Source organism: Symphodus melops, assembly GCF_947650265.1.
Source record: "Symphodus melops genome assembly, chromosome: 8".
NCBI classification, from domain to species: domain Eukaryota; kingdom Metazoa; phylum Chordata; class Actinopteri; order Labriformes; family Labridae; genus Symphodus; species Symphodus melops.
The window spans coordinates 26,016,741-26,040,081 of NC_136698.1; the positions used below are offsets into that span (position 1 = coordinate 26,016,741).

At 44.1% G+C, this 23,341-nt stretch overlaps 1 protein-coding gene across 4 annotated transcripts in view; it reads right to left on the bottom strand.

Moving 5' to 3' along the window:
• Nucleotides 1–220: 220 nt before the first annotated feature.
• nhsa (Nance-Horan syndrome a (congenital cataracts and dental anomalies)) overlaps nucleotides 221–23,341 on the bottom strand; it is a 70,300-nt gene continuing 47,179 nt past the window's right edge. Inside the window, exons 2-9 of one of the 4 annotated variants that reach the window (XM_079350744.1) lie at nucleotides 14,337–14,489; nucleotides 13,434–13,570; nucleotides 12,871–12,933; nucleotides 10,958–11,150; nucleotides 9,260–9,391; nucleotides 5,243–7,978; nucleotides 4,710–4,833; nucleotides 221–4,003 (exon numbers count right to left, since the gene is read on the bottom strand). In XM_079350744.1, coding sequence (XP_079206870.1) covers nucleotides 3,373–4,003; nucleotides 4,710–4,833; nucleotides 5,243–7,978; nucleotides 9,260–9,391; nucleotides 10,958–11,150; nucleotides 12,871–12,933; nucleotides 13,434–13,570; nucleotides 14,337–14,489 — 4,169 coding nt within the window. In that variant the 3' untranslated portion in view covers nucleotides 221–3,372. Of the gene's footprint in view, nucleotides 4,004–4,709; nucleotides 4,834–5,242; nucleotides 7,979–9,259; nucleotides 9,392–10,957; nucleotides 11,151–11,622; nucleotides 11,949–12,870; nucleotides 12,934–13,099; nucleotides 13,145–13,433; nucleotides 13,571–14,336; nucleotides 14,490–23,341 lie in introns of those variants that run through there. The other 3 variants (XM_079350745.1, XM_079350746.1, XM_079350747.1) reach the window with 3 other exon arrangements.

The window sequence follows — 23,341 nt, forward strand, 5'->3', positions numbered from 1 at the left end:
TTTCACACGTTATTGAATTTAAGAGGAATATTATTTGTCGAATAAATGCATAAATATTCATGAAATGTGAACAGAATGAAAAGTTCCGTGGACGTGACATAACATGTGTTATGTGACTGTCGGTCTGTTTTTACGGTAAATCGTTCATTTATTGCCCTTGGGACAAACATAAGACTGTAGCACAAAATAAAAAAATGAACATGACATCTGACCCAAAGAGTAATTTTCAAAGCAGTCACATTTATTCGTCTTTTTTTATACACAGTAGCTAGCTGTTGCGCTAGCTTTGATAGGATTTACTATGGGATCTCCACAATGCTTACTAAAAAATAAATACAAGACAGAGTGTTCCACAGCTCAAAAATATACAAAGGTTTGAAATTAATGTAAACTTTTTTTGTTTTATACATAAGAAACAATTCGACAAAAGTTATCGTATTTACAAGTTTGTACAAAAAAATACAAAGTGGATGCGTACAGTACACGGAGGCGGAGTGACATGCATCTCGTACCACACATGACATTTTTTTTTTATAGTGTTGCTTTGACGTTTTCAAGAATGTTTCGGTCAGCTAACGTGTGTTTGTTTTAGCCTTTGGCAGAAGCATCTAGTCGTCTCGTACAGCGTCCTCGGAGAGGGAAAGTCAGACAGCCCAGGTCAAAATGTGTATAAATATCTCCAGGTACAGCAAGAGACTCGTAAAAACTTCAAAAAACATCACTTCATCAGTGCAAAAAAACAAAAAGAATCGAAAAGAAAAAGGTTGGAATGAAGGTTCACAGACGAAGAGTACCCTGTTATGTGACTTTAGTACGGAAGGCCAAAACTAAGTCTATATCTACAGTGTACCTACAGGAACATATGGCTGCAAACACTCATGATGGTTTACTCCTGTCACTGCAATAAAAAACAAGGGAAAGAGCCTCGCGTGCTCTTCTAGCTTATGACTCTTGGTGTCATAATAAAATGACATTATCAAGTTGCATTCATGTTCGTCTCTGCAGCCAGTGTCTGAGATCCGATTTAAAATGGTTTTCTTATAAACATAAAAATAAGTATCTGAATAAAATATGTTATAATTATTATCATTAATAAGACCATCAATTCATTGCATACTTGTGTTTTAGTTGTAGGTTATCTAGAGGTGTAAGGGAGCACGTAGAGATCTTCTGTGTTAGTTATAAAAAATAAATAGATTTCAGGTTGTGTGACAAAGAAAATATAAACTGTGGCAGTTTTCTTTTCCTTTGTAAAGGGGAGCAGAACAGTCAAGCATTCGGTACGAAAAAAATAATCCCAAACGTTACATCCTTAAAATCCTGAATTTCTACTTTTCTTCTCCTGCCTTGAAATGCATTCCTACAACTCGAACAAATTAGAAAAATCTCACAAAAACACCAAACTCTCTGCTGCGGCATCTTCGTCACTTAAACATAAGGCATATAAAATCCCCCGCACACTTTCCTGTTGCCTTTTTCCAACAATTCATAAACACACCAAGTCAGCAAACCAGAAATGACAGACACCACTAGAGCCCGACCTGACTTCAGAGGGATTAACGTGACAGATTATCAGTACATATCAATGAATATATCAGTTTACACAAATAAGAGATTTTACAAGTGTTCACTTCCCAATTATTTCACATCAATTTCATCATGCTATTTACTGTGAGCTGCTTTGCTGCCTGTTCTGCAGACAATGCTGCAAGGATTGTAAACCACGGAGTCTTAGCACACTCTGCTGGACAAACTGCATAATGACACCTTTCCAAAATCAGCTCCTTGTTTTATTGTTAAATTAAACCTATTGATAAATCCACACACCAGTATACCTGGTGAAAGTCACATATCAGCTGAAACATCAGTCGGGCTCTAATCATCAAGTCTTTTTAGAAACACATGACCTCCTGGTTCTTTTACATCTCCCCCTTATTCACAACCTCCAACTTTTTTTTTTTTTTTACTGACACTTTTTCATCTCCCCTGTTAAACACCTGCTCGCCTCTCTTCTCGCAAGATTGTCAAGTTAGTTATTTTCACTTCTAATTATTTGTCTTTATTGCATGAGAATTTTAAAGATGTTGTAATAATCTGTGATAAAATATGCTTTTAGAAAGGACCAGCTGAAATGTACAAAAGTCTACATGAATAGGTGCTTTGAGGCTTCACATTAGTTACTCACACTGTTTGTCCTGATGGGAGTTCTCATTATGATCTGGCTTTAAGAAATGTAAATATTGTGTCTTGTTGCATAGGTATTCACAGAATACAGTCGGCTCATCCAGCATGTTTGCCTTTAGTTAACAGGCCACTGATGGAAAATGTCGAGGTTTTAAAAAATATGTGAAAGTAACTCGGACATTCGACCTTTTAGGATTTTACATTTAAAAGAGTTTGAGAGTTCAAATATGGCCTCTTGTAAAATGTCATAAACTTCAGATCCATGTAAACCTGTTTGTTTCAATCACTTCAACTCATTGTTGGATATTCTGACACAGCGATATCATGTTGTTCCCTGTTTTTCGATGCTAAGTCTACATGTCATATAAAAGTGATGGAACATATTGCGTGTATAAAACTTGTTTGAACACGGGTAAAAAACATTCTTAGTATCCACAGAAAAGTTAGAAAAGTCAGCTACAATAAGGACCTCTGTCTGGAGTAACAGGAGCGCTCGACTAAGAATAAAACTGTGAAATAAACAGGAAGTAAAGACAAACCATCAAATTTAGTTTAGTTAATGTCATTTTCACATTTATGCCTTTATTTAGAGGCATAAATGTGACATTTGATTGATTGATTGATTGATTGATTTATCTTTTGTAAGATATTTATATTTTCTTATTCCATGTGTTTTTTTAAATCTGTATATATCTGTATCTTTATATCTTTATTTTTTAGAATTTGATTTCATAAACTGTGTGGAAAAACACTCCACCCAGAGTGCTGTATGAAAAGAAAAACAATTGGGATAATTCAGACTTAAAAAAAAAAAAAAAAAAAGAGAATAAAAATACAGACTGTATGAAAAGTCATTAAAAATCTAATTACGTATTGTATGCATCAACAAAATCTATGCATATGTGTAAAAATTGTAACATTCAATCCAGATAAAAGGAAAATAATTAAAATAATAAATTTTTTTGCTCAAAGTTTATTTTTCCGTATAAATTATTATTTATTTCTTCTCTGATTCTTTTACAGATTTATTCTTTTTTAAAAGACTCCTGTGACTACAAATACTTCAAATGCATTTCTGTCAAATATTCCCCCTGTTGTCTCAGAATCTCACATATATTAAAAACGACTGGTCCATTTGTTTTATCTGCAATATTGAAACCATTTCATACCATTGCTTCTCTCTGTTTTCTACGTGGAGCCCTGTGACGAGCGGTCGTCGTGAGGACTTCCGTCTGAGTTCTCCGTCTCGCCCTCAGAGATCGCCTGCATCGGCGCTGAGAACACTCGGCCTCTCATGCCGTAGCGGCTGCTGTTAGCGGGCGGCGGGATCCTGGAGCGACCCTGCCTGGACGCTGCAGACGTGTGGAAAGATTTCGGGGAGAAGCTCTCGGCGTTGGCTTTGGGGTACGGGCTGCAGACCTGCTCGGGTCCTGATGGATGCTGCTGTTGTTGCAGGGGGGAGGTCGGGTCTTCAGATTGTCTTTGTGAGTCCGTGGGGGAATCTGCAGGAAATCTGGGAGTGATGGGGCTCCTCAGGATCTCGGTCGCTGACATGCGGTAACTTGACTCAGAGCGGCTGCCCTTTTTAAGCAGCAGCAGTTTGAACTCCTCGTTGGAGGTGCTGGACTTCTTTACGCTCCTGTAGATGGAGCCCGTGGCTCTCTGCGAGCCCGGGGGGGTCAGAGCGGTAGAGGGGGACTGTAAGGAGACCGGGGAGCATACTGTGCTGCTGGGAGGTGTGCTCCCTGATGCTGCACAGAGACGACTTCTCACGCCTAACTCACTGGAGTCCTTTCTGCCCAACACTTTCCTTTTAGACCTAGACATAAAGGGAAAGGGTCACAGATGAATCTGGTGTCTTTAAACCTGGGCGCCACTTTCCCCTTGTCACATGAATTGTACTTAATGTCATTTTGATTCAACACAGGAGTCCTGAGATTGAAATCAACACTATATCTGTGTTGCACAAATAAAAACAAACCCCTGAAAAAAGCAACAGTGGATCGTCAACTCCTGCCTACTTCATGATAAAAACACTGGAGTCTGAAAGGCTTAAACATGAGACTTAAAAGACTGTTTCTAGTTATTAAAAGGAATGTAACCTTGACAAGGAAGAGCCAATCTCTGTTTGGATCTTTGATTATTGGATTAACAATCGTCGCGCTTTTGATCGGGCACACGAGAGCATGATGTGGAAGAAATGTAGGACAGATAGAGAGCCGGAGGTCGGGGGTTCAATCCTCACCTCCTGCAGCCACATGTACAATCCCTTCAGCTCTTTTATGGAAGGGTGGATGGATAAGTTACTTCAGGTGGTTAATTTACATTTAGCAGCCTCTACCATCAGTGTGTGAATGGGTAGGTGAGACATGCGTCATAAAAGCCAGAAGAAGTCTAGAAAAGTCCATTTACTGAGAAACCTACGAGTCATGTTCACACACACACACACACACACACACACACACACACACACACACACACACACACACACACACACACACTAAAGACAGCTTTAACATGTTCACCTGTGAATCATAGCAAACAGATCCTCCGTGGTCCTGGTTTTGGTGGGTGACAGAAACACGCTGTCGTCCTCTGGTCTGGACTCCTCGCTCGGAGGAGACGCTGCGTTATCACTGAGTGAAGAGTCTGTACACAGAATTATTATTATTATTTTATTATTATGACAGAGGACTGTTCAGAAGGATGTTCTCTGCACTCTCAACTACAAGTCAACTCAGTGCAGCAGTCGAGCTCTCCGAGCGTGCACATTTATTAGATGTTGTTTCGTAATCGTGCATTTTATTCACACTGTTTGACAAGAATGACCTCATGCTGGATGTCTAAAGACCAATAATTATGACGTGGTTGATAAGCAGGAAAAATAAATGTCTGTGTTTGAGGATGAAGGACAACACATGTTTACGGGTCAGTGGCAGCGTGTCATGAGGGAAACAACATTTTAAACAAGAAGGTAAAAAAAAAAGAGGATTTACTTCCAAAGAAGCAGCGAGAAAGAAAAGGTGAGAAAACAGATCGTGCACATGTGACTCTCTACCTTTACTGTGTTCATCTGGCTCTGCTGTAGACTCGTCCCTGTCGTCCTGTGAGACACCTGAGGACTCAAAGCCCAGCGCCGAGCTGCCGTCATTGCTGAGCGAGCTCTCCTGCAGCGTCTCTGATTGGCTGTCGTTCTCGGGCACTTTATCCAGACTGCTGTTGAAACAGTGCTGTGCAGGAAGAGCAGGAACTGGGTTGATCTGATACTCGTCTTCTTCTTCTTCTTCTTCTTCTTCTTCTTCTTCTTCTTCTTCTTCTCCCTTTTCACTCAGTTGCAACCTGCAAACGACCGTTTCTGCAGACTCTCTGCACGTCTCTCCTTCGTGAGCACTGTTCCTCTCGGACGCAGCAGCTGGCGGCGCTTGCTGCAGCCCGAGTGCAGCCTGACTTTCTAATGGAGCCTCGCTGTCCTCCCTCGTCTCACTCTGACATCCTGCTTCTCCATTCAGCAGCTCTTCATTGGAGGTCAGCACAGGTTCAGCGGAGCCCTTCGACGGTGTGTGATGGAGATGGTTTAGCAGAGGGTTCTTGGACTCTGAGGGTTTGCTGCATGAATGCGTGCTTGCCGAGTTCAGCGTAGGACATTTGAGTCGGGTTTTGTCTTCATGTCCTCCTTCAGGTTCCCTGTTGATGGATCGGAGCTGCACTGAGTTCAGCACTGAGGGTGTGATGGACAGAGAAAGAGCGTTATACACCTCAGAGATCTGCGGGGCCACAGGTTTGTTTTGGTGGAGGTGAGCTGAAGGCGGGGTTACCACACTTTGAAGGGCACTTAAATCGAGGTGGGAGGGGGGGATTATGGGCAGCTCAAGGTCTCTTTTTGAGGCCTTTGACTGCAGGGACAGGGTGGACAGGGAGGACTTCCTCTCTGGGACTTTGGGCTTCCTCTTTCCACTGGATGGCGAGAGCGGTCCGGGGAAGAAAGCGGAGGGGAACGAGGAGGTGGGAGTCTCCGACTGACTGGAATATCCGCTGGATGGGCTGGCCAGGCCTGCGAGCTTCTCCGGAGACGTCAGCTTGAAGTCTCCCTCCACTGAGGGAAGTGACGGGGTGGTGGCTCTGGAACCGGACTGGGACGTCTGAGACCCAGAGCTCTCCTGCGACTTGATGCACTCGACGACAGTCGTACCGGTCGCTGTGCTGGAGTTCGATAAAGATCTGTACGGATCGCTGGATTTCAAATCATTCAGAAGCCACAGGTCTGCATAGTCCGACTGCACCACCCCCTCATCTTTGAACGAATGTGCGTCTGTGGAGCTGAACACGCCTAAGTCATGCAGATCAGCCGAGCCCTCAACGCCCCAGACCACGAGCGGCTCTCTGATCAGTGAGGACGAGCCGGACAAAAGCAGCTGCAGGTTCCTCTCCCTCGAGGACAGAGGAAGCTGCTGCCCGCATGAAATCTTTGGTTCTTTCTTGACAGGGATGTTTCCCTCACTGCATATTTTTCTCAAGGACGAGCTCCTCTTCGGCGGACACGGCTTCGCCTTTGGTTTCCGTAGAGAGAGGCAGCGTCTGCCCAGAGTCATGTCTGACAGGCTGTAGTCAGAGCTGGGAGCTGCATAGTTATACGAGAAGCTTTTGCTGCCTTTCAGACCGCAGTCAAAGTGCATGGAGGTGAAGTAGCCTTCAGTGTCGACCGAGTAGTGCGATACGGTGTCCGCCTTCTCTGACGGAGGCTTGTCTGAGTAGCTGCTCTCACAGGTGGCCATGCTGGTGTAGCTCGGACATCCCAGGCTGCTCTCCGCCTCCCTGCTCGGCTCGGGGCTGAAGTCCTGGGAGCGCGGCGGCTCGGAGTAACTCCACTCCCCCTCGATGGGAGTGGCGCTCCCCCCTGCTTCCTCTAAGATGTCCATAGCTGTGGAGGAGAAGGAGCCGGCTCGGTGAGTCCGCAGGCCGGGGTAGTGGTCCAGCATGAAGCCGGCGTGCTCGTCGTGGCTGTGGGTGGCAGCGTTAAGCGAGAGCTCGGAGTCACAGTGGGAGGAGCCTGTTAGTGGCGGGGAGGCAGCAGGGGGGATTGTTTCGGAGGTCTGCGAAGGGCAGGTGGAGCTACTGCCGCTCCAGTTCCCGCTTGAGGACTGGTGGTCGTCTTTGTGGTCCATCTGTCCTCCCAGCATCACCCCGGCGGCGGAGACGGAGTGGACAGGGCTGCTGAAGGTGTCCGAGCTGGACGAGATCTCACAGCTGCCCATGTCGGCCTTCCGGGGCAGCTGGGACCTGGTCCTCTCCATCCAGCCGCGCTCGGGACTCTCTGACAGCTGCTTGTACTTCAGGCCCAGCGGGTGTTCAGACACGGCCTGGTCGTCTGTACTCTCCTCTTCATCCTTCAGAATCCGCTCGCCGCGTCCTGGCAGGAAGTCCTCAGCATCAAACGGAGAGAGCTCCCCCTCATCATCAGTGTCTCGAAGCCCGTTGTTCAGAACTCTGTTCCCGTCTCGAGGTAGACTCCTGGAGCGCAGATGGGCGCTCAGAGAGGCGGTGAACATGGCGTCGGTGCCGTCCGGCAGACAGGAGATGTTTCCTGCAGAGTGAGAGAGGGACAGAGACACTCCCTGTCCTCTCTGGGCCCTGATCCTCCTGCGAGACGGCGCTCCTGACACCAGAAAGTCTTCGGTCTGACAGCCGGAGTCTCTGGTGCTGAGATGGCTGGACAGCTCCTCGTTAGACGGAGTGACGTCGGGACTCGTGTGGACAATCACTGTGCGCTCTCTGGAACCAGGAGAGTCATCAGAGTCTGAGAGGAGACAGAAAACATCAGGGACATGAGTTCTGCATCACAAACACAGAAGCAACTATGCAAGTTTTCCCATTGTTCTGTGACCGATCCCGATCTTTTGACAAACCTGCAACAGGGAAGAAAGATATTTAAAGTTTCAAATGGTTTACAAAATCCATGGCTAATCCCCCAAACTAAACGAGCGAGTCCATGACAAAGAGCTACAAAGAGATTTGCATTGTTGTCAGCACCAATGTGTGTAGCATGCAATTGTAGGCAATACACAGCATGTTGTTTGTGTCCATCAATGGCACATTGGTCTCTGTTTACAGCCGTGCACGCAGCTAAACGTGTGCAGCTCCAGATTCCACCACGAATGTCGCAGCTCATGTGCATGGCGTGCAGGTCGGACGCTGTGTCAGTCAACACGCCGGTATGCCATCCAATCACTCTATTTAGTCCAGACACAACAATGACCTTTGATTTCTCACGCTCCCCTGACACACACAGCTTCTGGGACATTTTCGGATATTCCTTCTAAAGCTTCCCAAGGCCACGGAGCGATTCTGTTGTCCCACTAACAGTCGGAAACACAGTCATGAAAACAGCAGCCACATCCGAACAAAGAGGTGAACACTCATCTATTAAAATGATGATTTTTTCTTTTTGTAATTTATTTATTTGTTTGTGTTTTCTTTCTCCACCCCTCCAAGGTGAAAGCTTCCTGTCGATTTAAATTTGTTTAATGTAATGTTACATTTTTGGAAAAGATAAATTGTTAAATACAGTGCGTGTCTCATAACTGCCTCTGCCTGCAAAGAACATGCTCCAATGTTTGAACGTTTGATGGAGGAGTCTCAGAACTGTTTGGCTGCATGTTTAAATAAAGCTTTTCCTAAAGAAATAATGTAAAAAATAAATAGTTTCATCAAACTAGGGTGCAGCTCTGCGGAGGATTAAGCTGCTCTTCATGAATCTTTGCCGCTGCTCCATTTCAGAACTTTTTCTTCATCTGATTCCCTGTTTCTCTCTCTTCTGAGTTCTTATCATCTGCTCCTCTCATCGGGCTAATAAAAGCATGAAATGCCCCAAAAATATCTTTAAAGCAGAACAAACTGACACTAAAAATAACCCTCCTTTCATCAGCGAGGTCTTCTATATTCGTTCTGACATATTTTTAAAGCTTTACACTGCTGAGGGAGTTTTTAACACGTAATTCACTGACATGTTTTTTAATAATTAAAAAAAAAGGAATTTAGCACCAAACCTGAAAGTCATAGTTGAGGATAAGTTACATACCTAAGTCTTGCTGCACCTGTCTTGGGACTCCGGCGACCGTCCTCCGTCTCCTCAGCTTCCTTCTTCTCTGCAGCACCGACTGCGAGTGGACGAGCGAGCAGCGCACACTAGCGTCTCTGTCAAAGCCGACTCCTGAAACACAGAGAGAGGGGACATGTGAGGGATCTTTGTTTGGAGGGAACGGCAGCAAAATCCGTCTTTAACTCTCACACTGTCTCACACCAAAAAAAAAAAAAAAAAAACACACAGCTGGACTACATGAGATATTTGAAAAGGAAATCCCAGTGAGGGGAGGACAGACACACACACACACACACTGAGATTAAAACTGTGGAGTTAATACTGGAGTTTGACCGTCTAAGCTGTCAGATTATCAAAGACTCAAATTTAAAAAGGTTCATTTTATTTCATCTTTGCATAAATCCTGCAAAAAAAAACAACAACAAAAAACAAAACAAAGTGAGCATGCTGATGGATTTACAAACCAAATCAAAATCCTTCTCTCTTCCTGTTTTATTTTGCTTCCTGCTTGTCCCTCCCCTCTCGATACATTATGACTGTCATGTGAGAGCAGGTCAGGCCTTTCAGCACCACGGCAGTCCCTGGACTTTGCTTACAATGTAAATTCTCCCCCCCCCCCCCCCCGAAACTGTCTCTGACTCAGCCGGTGTTGGCGTGAAACTCCTCCTTCACGTCGAAGCAGGAGTAAATAACCTCACGTCGGCCCTTTCAACAGTTTGGACAGATGTGATTAGCATTCGAGTCACGTCGTCTGCTCTCAGAATCACATGCACAAAGCTGCTGAAGGATGAAAAAGAAAGTTAACAGGGCACAAAGAATGACTTGCAGATCGATTCCCTTTGGCAACACTGAAGCCTTAGATGGTTATTTATGTTTTTAATTCACTGCAAGACTTTCAAATTTATTTCAAACACTCTTTTTTTTAACGAGGCCACAGTTGTTCAGTGTTAATAAAGAGACCAGTGTGTGCAGGCTAAAGATACATGTTGAAGCTTGAAATCTGGTAAAATAGATTCTCAAGCTTTTTCAACTTACTGGAGCTTAATTTAGCTTATAATATATATTATATAATATACAGTACATGAGACTGGAAACAAGGCGAAACACTTAGCCTGGCTGTGTTGGATGTTAAACAATACAATACAATGGACTCTAATCTAATTTGGGGAGAGTTAGACACAAAAGTTCCCTGGCATCTTAAAGATCCCTCGTTGTCCTCATGTTCACCTGTCATGATGTCAGTCTGTGAAACCTACAGAGCAGCTTTTAATGATTCGCAGCAAAACCCCCCCCCCCCATTTCGAACATACTGATGTCATTTAAACATTTCAGCTGCTGTCTCTTTAAGGCCCCGCCCCCCGTGTGCTTCCTTTCTTCTGATTGGCCCGCTCTGCAGAACACTGCAGGGCTGCTCTTCACTGCTTTAGTCTTTTATCTTTTTGAATGAGCTAGGCTAGCTAGCTTGTCTTAGTCTAAGTCAATAAACTAAGCTAAGCTAAGCTAAGCTAAGCTGAGAGAAACACTTAACTTCTTATTTAATTTTGAGCAAGAAAATAAACATTTCTCCAGATGACCAACGTTTCCTGTTAGATGAGTTAACAGAGTGAAACTCTGGAACTTCTGAATGCCGTGTGACAACCAACAGACTTAGACTTAAAACTTGATGTTTTTAATTACCGGTCACATTAATGGGGATGACGCATGAGTTGATGACTTGTGAGCTGCTTTTCATTCTCTCCTCAGGGGTAGGCAGCGGCAGAGCTTTAGACCAGTTAGTCTGCTTGTCCAGGGTGGAGGGGATGTTAGGGATGGGAAACTTAGACCGGTGACCTAGAGCCACCCCGTCAGTGTCGGGGTCAGAGGGAGCAGCCTGCAACAGATGGATATTTGCATGGTTAGGTTGTTAAGGTTAGCCAGCATTACATGAGAGAAAAATGGTGCGTCAGAGTTAGAAATGATCAAAGTCAGCTGGAGGAAGAGGAGGATTAAAGGCGGGGATTACTCTGGTATTGTCAAAGTGTTTGTCTGGGGAAGAGTTGAGGACTTTGTGTCGAGATTGGAGACTTATTAAAGGGCAGCAAAGACTGCTTAGTGCCAGAGCAAGAGGCAAATCAATACACTTCCAGGAGCTGAGTGTCCAATGAGAGGTGGAAAATAAAGAGCATGCTTTAGAGACAGAAATCACAAGAAAACACTCGGAGGATCTACTCATGCACAAAAATGAAGGACTGAAAAACAGGGGATGTCAAATGGAATAAAAAGTTCCTGAACCTGTGTTTGTTTCCAAACTTGCAAAAACGCCCGGGCAGCACTACAGAGCACATGTCAACATAAATACTAACCCTGCTTCATTCAACGTCTCTGCACAGCACAGAAATGTCACAGACGCTGCACACAGTCATTTCCAGTCAACGCACACCGGTCTGGAAACTCTCCCTCATGCTCCGAGGAGCCGTGGCACTCAAAGTGACTCTCCTGCATAATAACGAGTCTCCGGAAATATTGGAGAGGAAATACTTCACGGCAGCATTCCTGCGTCTGAACGGCAGCTTCTGAATCAATCAGAGCTCAGTCCTCCTTCTCCTTCAGAATCCTCCAGAACTCCAGCTCCTTTTTTTCCCCACCGGCTGCCTCAGACTTTAAAAACAGCAGATCCCCTGTTTCATGAATTTAGTCTCTTACCTTGAGATTCCTACAGAGAGACACATGTGAAACCGGGAGGGTTCTGTGGCTGAACTGGTTCCCACCTCCAACAGCCCGACAGCCTCCCACCCACCCCCCATTTAAAACCGGAGCTTTTGTCCTCTCTGTTCCCAGCAGACCAATGAGACCCAGACAAAACCCCGGCCACAAAAGAAACTGGTTTCCTGGGAAACTTCTCTCAACTGGTGGAGGAGAAGAAATCAAAGCGGGAGCAGCTACAGCTGATTTGTTTGGCTGACAGAGAGGACGGATGAGAGATGAGCTGACAGTAAAAAAAAGGAGTGGCGTGAGGAGTGTTTGGTGTTTGTCCAAGGGCTCGTTTCTTTTTCTTTTCTTTTTTTTTTTTTTTCGCAGCGAGCATCGAGATATATTTGGTGAGAAAAAAAGAGAAACATGAGGCTTTCAGCTCTTTCTGGGATGGGTGCAGCGGGGGAAACCGCAGCACAGAGGAATCATGGGTAATCACAGACGCAAGCTCTGAGAAGCGGACCCTATCATTAGTGAAATCCTGGCTGCTATGACGCTCTGACTGTAGCCCTCACACACACACACACACACACACACGCACACGCACACACACACACACACACACACACACACAACCACATTCCTTAAATGCTGCACGCTACGCTCGACCCTGCACATGAACTCCAACAACAACTGTCTGATGAAGGCAGCATCAGTCAGGACAAATTCATAAAGTTTTGTTGAACTTCCACCTGACAGGTGGGATCAGGATGCTACAGGACCACTTCAAGCGTGCATGCATGTAAAAAAGTGGATTCGACATGTTAATCAGAAGCAGTCAAAGAGGTCAGAAGGTGTGAAGTCAGGTGTTAGAAGGAGCACACAAGGAGTCAGGAGGGGACGGAGGGAGGAACTTCTACCTTTCTGCTCCAGGGAGACAAGCGGCAACATTCGGTGGGGGAGGAGGAGCGGGTGGATTCAAACTAAAATACAGGACATTCAAAACAAACAAAAACAACAACAAATGACAGGAATGAACATGGAGGGTTTACACAAGAAAAAAAGACAACGACGCACGATGGTGAGGAGGGATATGTGGACTGTGAAAGATGTAGAACACTGATCATGAAACACGTCACTGACATTTACCTGTGCGTGTGCTAACACAGAATCTCTACAAAGTCTCTCTGGCTGCTTGGAGGGACACAAATGTGCATTTTTACCTCAACAGTACATCAAGTTTCCTTTCTATCACTTTAAGATAAAACACAAAGAAAACATGAAAAAAAGACATTTAAAAAACGAGTTCAGAGAACTTCTGTTACATGTTTCATTTCAAAATCCAAGAGATCAAAGTTTGATTAAAAATCTAAACTCAGAGAATAATAATAATAATAATAATAATAATTGTAATCAAATGTTTTCACTTGACTGTTCCTGAAAGTCAGATTCATTTTGTCCAAGCTGAGTTCACCGGTCTCACCGTTGTCAGATCGATGCCCCTCTTCTCTTGCCTCTGGACGAGATGGGGGGAGGGGCTCATGGGCATCGGGGGCAACGCTGAGATGGAGATGGTAACTCTCCGCTCCCTGCTGCTGCTGGAGAATCTCGTCTGAGGATCTGCAACCATGAGACCAAAACAAACTGACTGGGATGTGATCCTTTGTAGACTCCTAACATACGGTACCAGTAAATGCAACCCCTCATGTACAACATGAAAAGATGAAGAAGCTAACGCTAAATGGACTTATTTAAGACTTCCACGTGGGTTAGCTCTGGATTTAATTTGTTCTATTATTACACTGCAATGTCTACTCAAAAACATGTTAATGCAACTGTTCTGTTGAACTCAAAACATGAACTGAAGGTTTTCCCGGGTATCTCTGTGGTATCACTTGAGGTTTCTTTTTATTGAATGCTCTTAATCAACAAGAACCAGCAGCACGTCCTTGGTTACACTTGCACATGTATTCGTGTTACATCTGTTCAGCCCTTGAAACTAAAGCTATACAAACTCCTCTGTTGCACATGTCAGATTAAACTTTGAATGAAGCTGAGAGATCATGTGGTGGATTTCAGCTGTGTTTGAATTCTTGGTTGTTTTGTGTGAGTGTGCACATTCCTGTAAGAGCAACATTTCAGGTTATGTAATCTAACTTCTCTATTAAAAAACAAACAAAAAAAACCCAACTTTAATGACCCAACATGCAACTACAAAGTGTGTCCACTAGAGGGCAGAAGAAGACAGGAGTAAGATGCAGGCAGGAAGTTGGCCGTGGAGACATTTTAAATGAAGTAGGAAACGTATGAAGATCAAATGTTATTGTGTTATGTTATAAATGTTGTTATTCTGTGAGCTGTCAGTGGGTGTCACGTTTTCTCTCACCTCTGTGCAGCGCCCACGGGCTGAAGTTGGCCTGTCTGTGGAGCTCTTCCACACATACTGGCCGGGTGGAGGAGCTGAAAACGTTCCTCTGCTGGTGCCAAGGAGCCTGATAATGTGCCGTCAGCTTACTCTCCACATCCAGGTTAGATACCGCTGTCAGACAGAGACAGAGACACACACACACACACACACACACACACACACACACACACACACACACACACACACACACACACACACACACACACACACACACACACACACACACACACACACACACACACACACACACACACACACACACACACACACACAATGTCAAACTCAATGGTTTGGAAACAAACCAGCATCCAAGCACTTAGAAGAAACCACAAGTTGTTCTTTACTGTTTTTAACTCCCTCAGAGACACGTTAACGACTAAAAACTTAATTTTACAGTCCGATTTAACTCTTTTTTTTTTCCTACTCAGACATCCGAATGAGCTCGAACCTTGTTACCTTGTTTTATTGACTCAATTATATTCTATGTAGCTGACTGAAAGACAATCTCAGATCACATTTTCATTCAAGCCTGAAATATGAAATACACAGAGCCTGACAGCTTTCTTTAACCGCTGCCCGACGACTCCTTGACAAATGTTTATTAATGAGGTGAGGCACATGTCACACGAGCGCCTGCAGAGAGATTCTCAGTTTGCCAACAAATGTCATGGAAAATGGAGGGCGAGTCTGCAAAGATCTGGAACGAGGACTCTTAAATTTCCACTCCGGCATTTTTGTGGCGACACGCTGGTTAAGATCATTAAGGTGAAAACCAGAGTCTCAGACAAATGTAACTAATGAGCTTTCCATTGCAGAGACAACCTGGTGCCATGAGGGCAGAGCAGGGCGCAGAACACGTCTCTGACTGCAGCCTGAGAAAGGACCGCTGAAAAGAAAGCAACAATCACAGTCAACAATAGCCGAGCTAGCTAATGCTATTACCTGCAGATAAACAATAGCTTCTGTTGCAACCTGAGCTCTAACTTTCATCCTCGAAACACTGACCAGGATCGGAATTAATCCCCACACACACACACACACACACACACACACACACCTGCTCAGGTTACATAGAGGGAGCTCTCCTCATGTTACACACAACACATGGAGGAGCCGGACGAGGGGAAAGTTTGAGTCTGGAAGGAGCTGTATGCTTATATATATATATATATATATATATATATATATATATATATATATATATATATATATATATATATATATATATATATATCTATGATAAAAACAAAATACATCCCCCTCCTAAAAGCCCTTACAAACATGAACCTAAGTTTCAGATTCTCATCTCTGTTGTCGGTGAAACAGTGAAACAGTGAAGCAGCATCGTGTCACGTTGTTGGATGTAAATGAGACGTGGCCTCGAAGCCTCTCGTCTTCTCGTCACATGTTTTGGCAGACGGCCGTCCATAACGAGTCTGGTGCTGCTCGAGGTTTCCGCCTCTTAAAAGGAAGTTTGGCCTTTCCACTGTCCACCTATGCTAAGCTACATGTAGCTTCGTGCTCATGCTGGATTCTTGTTGGGTGTTTGTAAATGATACAGCAGAGAGTACAGTCGAGACCGGCTCTTTTTCCAGGAAGTGTCATGAGATAACATTGGCTATGACTGGACACTGAAGAAATAAAGATTGATTGAGGTGAAGTCTAGTGGCCAACAGGGGGCGACTCCAATAAGACGTGTGGTTGTAAAGTAAATTGTGATGTTTTAGCTTCGTAAACATTTTTCTACTAATTGCGTGGTCTGTCACACTCTTTTAAAGTCGTCCAGCCTGAGAGTCATTTTATAAATAATGATCCCATTTAGAGTAAAACACACAATAAAGAGAGCATTTTAAGGCAGGATGTGACTGCTCACTTTTGGTTTGTATAATTTAAACGCAGTTTTCCATGTCACACACAACTTGAGCATCACATGCAGCTATAACTGTCATTTTTTGGCTCTTAAAAATAAGCACAGCAACGAGCCTGTTGGGCCCCTTAGACTAAATCACAGCCTGCAAACAGCCACACACATTTCTCTGAACAAATCTGCACCCGCTTTACAGTCTGATTATGAGAGCAGACTCTGTGAGACAACGTGAAGGCGACTCCGTCCTGACGAGTCAAACATCGATCACCTCTCATCTATCTGCTTCTCTGTGGACGTTTCCGGGCTTGTCCTTGACCTGAAAGCTTTTCTGAAACAAACTGTTTGACCTCCACGTCTGTCTGCAGGAGAGCAGCTGGATCTGAGCACGCTCCAGGTTCGCTTTGTTGTCGAGACAGGAGCTCACTTCAGTCTGCTTCTCTCCGAAAACACACAACTCAACTTGAGATCAAACAAAGGTCAGGAAGTGAGGCTGCAGCTCGACTTTTGTGTTAACGCTCTGACAAGTCCTCGCTGATACAATGCATGCAATCCTCAGAAGAGGCGATTTATTTAGCTGTCACTCAGAGACAAGTCGAAGCTTTCCATAAAACACCCCGGAGAAGTCTGAAAGCCCTCGGAGGCCGTGACCCCCCGTGACCTGAAAACAAACACTGTGCTCCGTCTCTGTCTCTCAGGCGGAGACGACAGAAATGAACTCATCACAGTACGTTCATGATGGTAAAGCTGCAAAGACATTCTCGCTTTTTTTTTGGTAATATATTTATACTGCCATTTAGCATTTCAATCTTCATAAAATGCAAATCTAACAGCAGAGAGAATTAGACTTTTTTTTTTTTTTAAATTACCCTGATTTGACTTTCTGCAGCCTTTATACCACTATGAGTGTAGCAGCAGACTATGAAAATGATATGTAGTGTTTTGTATGATGGATCACCTGGGCTGATTGATGGTTATAAGGTAAAGTAGCAAGTTAATCCAGGTGCCTCAGTGATTTAAAGCGTCACATTAGCCTCTATAAACACAAGTCAAAAAAATGGTTTGGAACAGCCAAACAGACTGAAAAGTTTCCATCACTCACCCTGGGTCATCTACACAACACCCCTCATTATATTCTCATCTGAGTTCATAACATGGAGCCAGAAGACAGTGTAGTTTATCTCAAAGACCAAATAAAAAGTGGACAAAGCCACGATAGCGTGACCCATCGCTGTGTGGACTCCCACTGTGACGCTTCATAATGTAAGTGTGTTTTTGGAGGCTCAACTTCAAATCTTTCGACGACAGGGTGGAGATGATGTGGAGGGAGGAGTCAGCATTGCTTCATTAAAAGTAAGATGTATTTGTTTCTTCTCTGGTTAGCAAGCTAAGTCAAACACACCAGGAATGAAGAGCATTTTTGAACTTTGAAAAGAGCTCAGCTCGCGATCCACCTCCTGAGTTATATGTAATGAGTAGTTTTAATAATCTTGTTGATTTATTGACATGAATCAGGGAGTAACTGTACTTCCCAAAATGTGTCACTACTCCTTTAATCATTGATCTTGACTCAAAGCTGACTCAGCCCACGATGCTTTTTTAATTTGTGCAGCAGTGAAGCTTCCAACACAAACCCAGGATGTTTGGATCCTGAAGCCGCTCAGCACATCGTGATGCGTGTGTGCTGAGATAATTGAGTAACCATGTTGTGTGTCACTGTTTGTCCTGCTCTCCCTCCCTGCTGTGATCTGAACTGATGGCCCCGCACTGACACTCAGGAAACTGAAAACCCAGCTGACAACAACAACAACAACAAGGAGGCGGACGCACACACTCCCAGCGCTGCATCACGACTTGCTTTCACAATGTTCTCAGGAGTCCGAGACTTGAAAGGTGAACGACAGAGCATGAGGGGCTTTAAAGAGGTTTGTCACGTGGTCAGAGGTCCACATGTGGTCAGCTTGTCACCTTAATGAAAACACATCAACCTGCAGTCATCACTTGGATTTCTCTTTCTGTCACGTCCAGGCCGAGTGAGCGTCAACACGATGACCACATGGTCTCAGGTGTGAACAAAAACAAGACTTTTACAATGTGCTTGATTTCCTTTCTTTTTGAAATGAGCTTGTCTTGTCTTTAGGCTTTATCACACAAAATAATGTTGTCAGCTGAATTGGATTTGGCCGTTCATAACAAAGAATTAGCCGCCCCATAAATCCCTTCATCAGCCTGCTTTGAGCCCGACGTTCAACTCATGAGATCAACTTTTATTTAAAAGTCACAAGTTTTCTTTAAGTGTTGGTTGGATGTTGGCTCAACATCAGACGTCTTCTTCATGTCGCTGATTTCTAAACTTGATTTGTTAAGTTTGCTGTTGCTCTGCACGGCCTGGTGTACAAAAACAAAAAGTGCAGAGATTTGACCCAGTCGACTAAGTTTCCTCTGAATATCTAAAAAAAAAGTTGACCTTCAGGTGGGGTGAAATCAAACACTCTTAATATCTGCACTGTGACAAAGCAGATGGATCTCTCCTCCTCCTTCATCTGCAGCAGGATCATGCCTCAACAACCTCTCCACACTTCTCAGCCCTGCCAGCAGGCCTGCAGGCCCGGAGCAGGCAGGAGGGGGATGAAATGAAAGCCTCAATCCTCAGACTGCCTCTGCCCTTTCATTTTCTCTGCGTCGGCCTAGACAGGAGCCAAACCCTCACACCCACGCTCACACACCTACAATTTACCCGTGGCCTGGGAAAACACAGATGTCCGTCATTAGGTCACACGTAGATAAGACAAAACGTAGCTGAAGCTCATAGAAGGGGAAGACAGGTTAGCAAGGACGGTCAAATCAAAGACATTTACCGCACCTAGTTTTTAAACATGGGACCTCTTTCTTTTTTCCCTTTGTACATATTTAAAGGTCTAAGTGAGTGTGATAGGTACTTTGAGAATTGCTCCTGTTAGCTGTAATGCTAATTCATCAGAAGGTATAATCCTGCAGGGGAAATGTTATGATCTAAGTATGTTTGTTTCTGTCACTGACGGGCTCAGATTACATTCAAACGTTACAGAAAGGATTCCTACAGAGATAGACTTTACTGTCAAAGATTAATACACGTGTTTCAAAACAAACACAGTCATACAACTCTCTTTTGAAGGCCACTAAACTTTATTAAAAATAAGACATTTAATGTTGCCGGAGGCGGAGGATAGAGAGAGAACAAGCACTTTGAGTTATTCTATCAAAGCTTTTTTCTTCATAAGTTATGGTGCCGACACAAGGCCCTGAAAGTAAACACACTTTTAGGTGAAGTTTGAAAAATGTATTTTCACACAAAGAATAAAGAAAAAACTTCAACTTTATCAGGTAGAAAGAACAACGTCTGAGGTTTTGGTCCTGAAAAAGCCTTTGTTTTTTTCAGAAAGCACAGAGATCTTCCACTGAGATGAAAAAGCAGCAACAACTGAAAGTCAAAACATTTCTGCTCATACTCTCTGACACGGTTAAAACCAACCGAGCAAGAAAAGCGGGTGAAGCCTGTGTACAAGCCAAGAGGTTCAACTCTTTCAGCTCTCACTTCATGTCACAGCCCTTAAACAGGCTGCAGACACGTTTGTGGTTCAAGATCAGAGGCTGTGCATGCGAAGGACAAACACATGGGTTGTTACATGCAGTCTGAGTTAATTCTACAGTACCTGTGGAGGAGAGTGCAAAGCAGCATCCCAGAGCCATGACGGAGCTGTGAGCGTGAGCTTACATTGAATAAGTCTGCATGTGTCCCTCAGTCCCCTTGTGTCCTTACTGCAGCGTCCCCCGGCCAACTCTGCTGCCACACTGACCCACAGCTCCGATGCAACATCTGCTCTCCCTCCTCACCCCCCCCTCCTCCCCATGTGTCCCCCTCTCCCACCGAGCGCTGGGCGCAGATGGTCCAGCCATCGCTCTGACTTGGTCCACCACTAATCTGTTTGTGGTCTGCTTCTACAGGAGAGCAGCAGTGTTAATCTGACCCCACGAAACAACACTGACCTTCTAACTCACAATAAAGGAATACAGAGGCTGTAGAGGCATGACGACAGGATGCAAACAATGTGTAACTCCAATGTCACAGCGCACAAACACAAATGTGGTTTCATGCTATTTGTCACCTATTTGATATTTCCAGTCTAGTTGTGTGCTGCACATCATAGAAGAGATATATTACCTACACAATCCGTCTAAAGAATGAAATGCATGTATATTTAAGAAAAGAACTGCTGCTCACCTGACTCTGCAGAGAAACATCATGTAAGCAGATGCACGTCAGCTTGCAGAGAGAAAGTTCTGCATCGTTCTTGTTGCACGAAATCTAAAGTGAAACTTTTCTCGCTGCCACTGACGGGCAAGCGAGAAAAAGAAACCGACACGTCGCTGCTGTTCCTCTGCAGGAGAACGTCCCCTCTGAGCTCTCACACAAAGAGTCCTGATGCCAGGCGGCACACAATAATACTGTCTCTCTGATAATCCGCTCTGAGCCCACATCCTCCCAGCTGATGGGGATGTCGTCGCTGCCGCCGCTGACCGACAGCAGCAGGTGGAGCGTGAGACATTTACAATCATTTCAAATGTGGTGAAAGCCTGCAGTCTGCTGGAGATCTGCTGCAGGGAACCAGGAGAGCAACAGCTTTGCGTTGGACGTTTGGGTTGTTGACATGGTAATTACTGAATGTTGAAGCAAGTCAAATCTGGGTTTCATTTGCACAAATCACATTTTCTGTTTCTTCTATAAAAAAACACGAGGTGACGGTTTGATCTTCTCCGTCTGGTGACCTTGATCAGGTTGAAGTTAAGAAGCATTTTCATTTATATCAAGTGGAGAAAAGCAGCAGATCCTCCCCCTTTTAAGAGGCTACAAACAAGAGAGGCTTGTTCTATTTGCTTTATGTTAGATTTAAAAGGCACTCCATCAATTTACAAATGCATTATCAGAGACTTTCACAACGTTTCCCGGTATAAGAAATCGATTAATAACAAGTGAAATAGTACTGGCCTAAATGAGCTTTTTCTCTTAAACTAATTTTTCAACGTCATTTTAGTTCTGGTGAAAGAAAAACTGGGGCATCTTTTGTTCCCGCTCTGCACCCTGAATGCCTGCTTTTAAACTCTGTAAGTTTGAGGCGGTGCTGGTTCTTCAGAGAGGTGGGTAATTACAGCTCAGCTTTCCGGCAGAGAAGCCTGGAGGCAACGCTCTCTCTCCCGTCACAGATCTGAGCTCAGAGATGAAGATGATGACAGGAGAGGGTGAGAGGAGAAAAGTGAGAGTGAGACGAGAAGAAACCTCTGTGAGGGTGAAATCGTCCTGCAAATCTGTGAAGACGCCGAGTTAAAAAAACATACCAATCTGTTTGAACTTTTTGCATTTATTCTTTACAATTAAAGCCGAACTATAGAGACCCATTCATAAATCCTAACGTCCCATAATGCAACCAATCACTCAGGGTGTCGTTTAAGACACCCAGCCTCATTTCATGTGACAGCAGGTGATTATAATCCAGACTGAAACATCTTCTACTAAAGGACTAAATATCAGTTTCCTCAGTGATTGTTTCTCAAATCTAACTTTCTAACACTGGAAAACTAGAAATACTCAAGATGTTTGTCTGTTTTCTACTGAAGGCATTTTACAGTATGTGTCAGTCTTAAGTAAATACACTGACTGCATTTAAAGCGTGATTTAATTTACAACGCATGTCCATGAACGGGCCTGTAAAATACTAAAGAATCAACATAAAAGGGGCCAAGAGGCACAAAAAACAAGCTCAGCTAGGACACAGAAAGACAAACTAAACACAAACTAATTCAAAAAGTGCAAATAAGTAAAAAAAAAAAAAAAAAACTCTTTTTTGTCTCTTTGATCAAAACTAAGATTTTAACATTTTGGAAACTTCAATACAAAGATTTTTCAAAAGGATATATCCTCTCTCTCTCTCTCTCTCTCTCTCTTTTGAATGATGGTAACGAAGCTGGTATGAATGATGGTACTTCATCAGACAGATGCAAAGGAGAGAAATGAATCAAATAGATGCAAAGTAAATCCTGTACGCTGTTCTCGTACTGAAACAAAAGCGATGTTGTTACCTGCAATTTGTGTTGAGAAAAACAAAAAAGGATCCCCTGTTTGGTGTCTTGGACTTCTATTTCTGTATCACTGAAGGTGTCGACGTTCAATGAGACAAGAATCATAACAAAGTTTAACATTCTGCTATCATGACGACCTTCCTCTACAGACTCTGTAATGCCTGTCCTTAAATGAGCCCTTAACATTCAACAAACACACAAAAGACATCACATGACGGACGACATGATTACACAGACACAACACAGGATGCAATCTCTGCTAGCTTAAATCTAAGTGCGTTGTCGTGCAAGAAAGTGGAACTCCTCTCCCTGTCAATAAACTGCATATTTATCCCACCGCACCTTTCCAAACGCAGCCCACCTGGGGCTTTGATGTGGGGGAGCAGGTGGGCCGTGTGACCTCAGAGAGGAATGTGATGCTGGGAAGAAGGAGGTGCTATTTAGGGGGGTAAATGAGGCTTTGTCTCAGAGCTGTAATCAAACCTCTGGTCTGCTTCCTGAAGTGATTCGACTGTCGCTCAGCTCTGGACGTTTAATTACACAGAGATAAATTACAGCTGATTCTATTTATAACCTGATAAATCCTCGTTCTATTCTTCGTTTTCGACGTCGAGGGTGACATCACCAGGAGAGGTAACACAGGTGTGTGAGGCTGCTGCTCTGGTTTAATTGCAGAGCTCTGAAGTCTTGGCTTCGGGTCACAGCGTCAGCGTGAGCTGGCAGCGACGCGAGCCCACACACGAAAAACTCGTCTGCTGCAAAAATAAAATCAGACTTGTGCTTCGGGAGACTCAGTTTTTCTGGACCAGAGCCCGAAACCACCGAACCGTCGCTGAGCCCGGAGGGGAAGGAAAGGAGGAAACGAAGAAGAAGAGGGGGAATCCCATCAGATATCAACGTTTCCTTTATCAAAGATTATAGCGCTCAATAAACAATGAGATCTTTTCACACTGGTACGGAAGCCCTGAGAGGACACAAGTTTTAT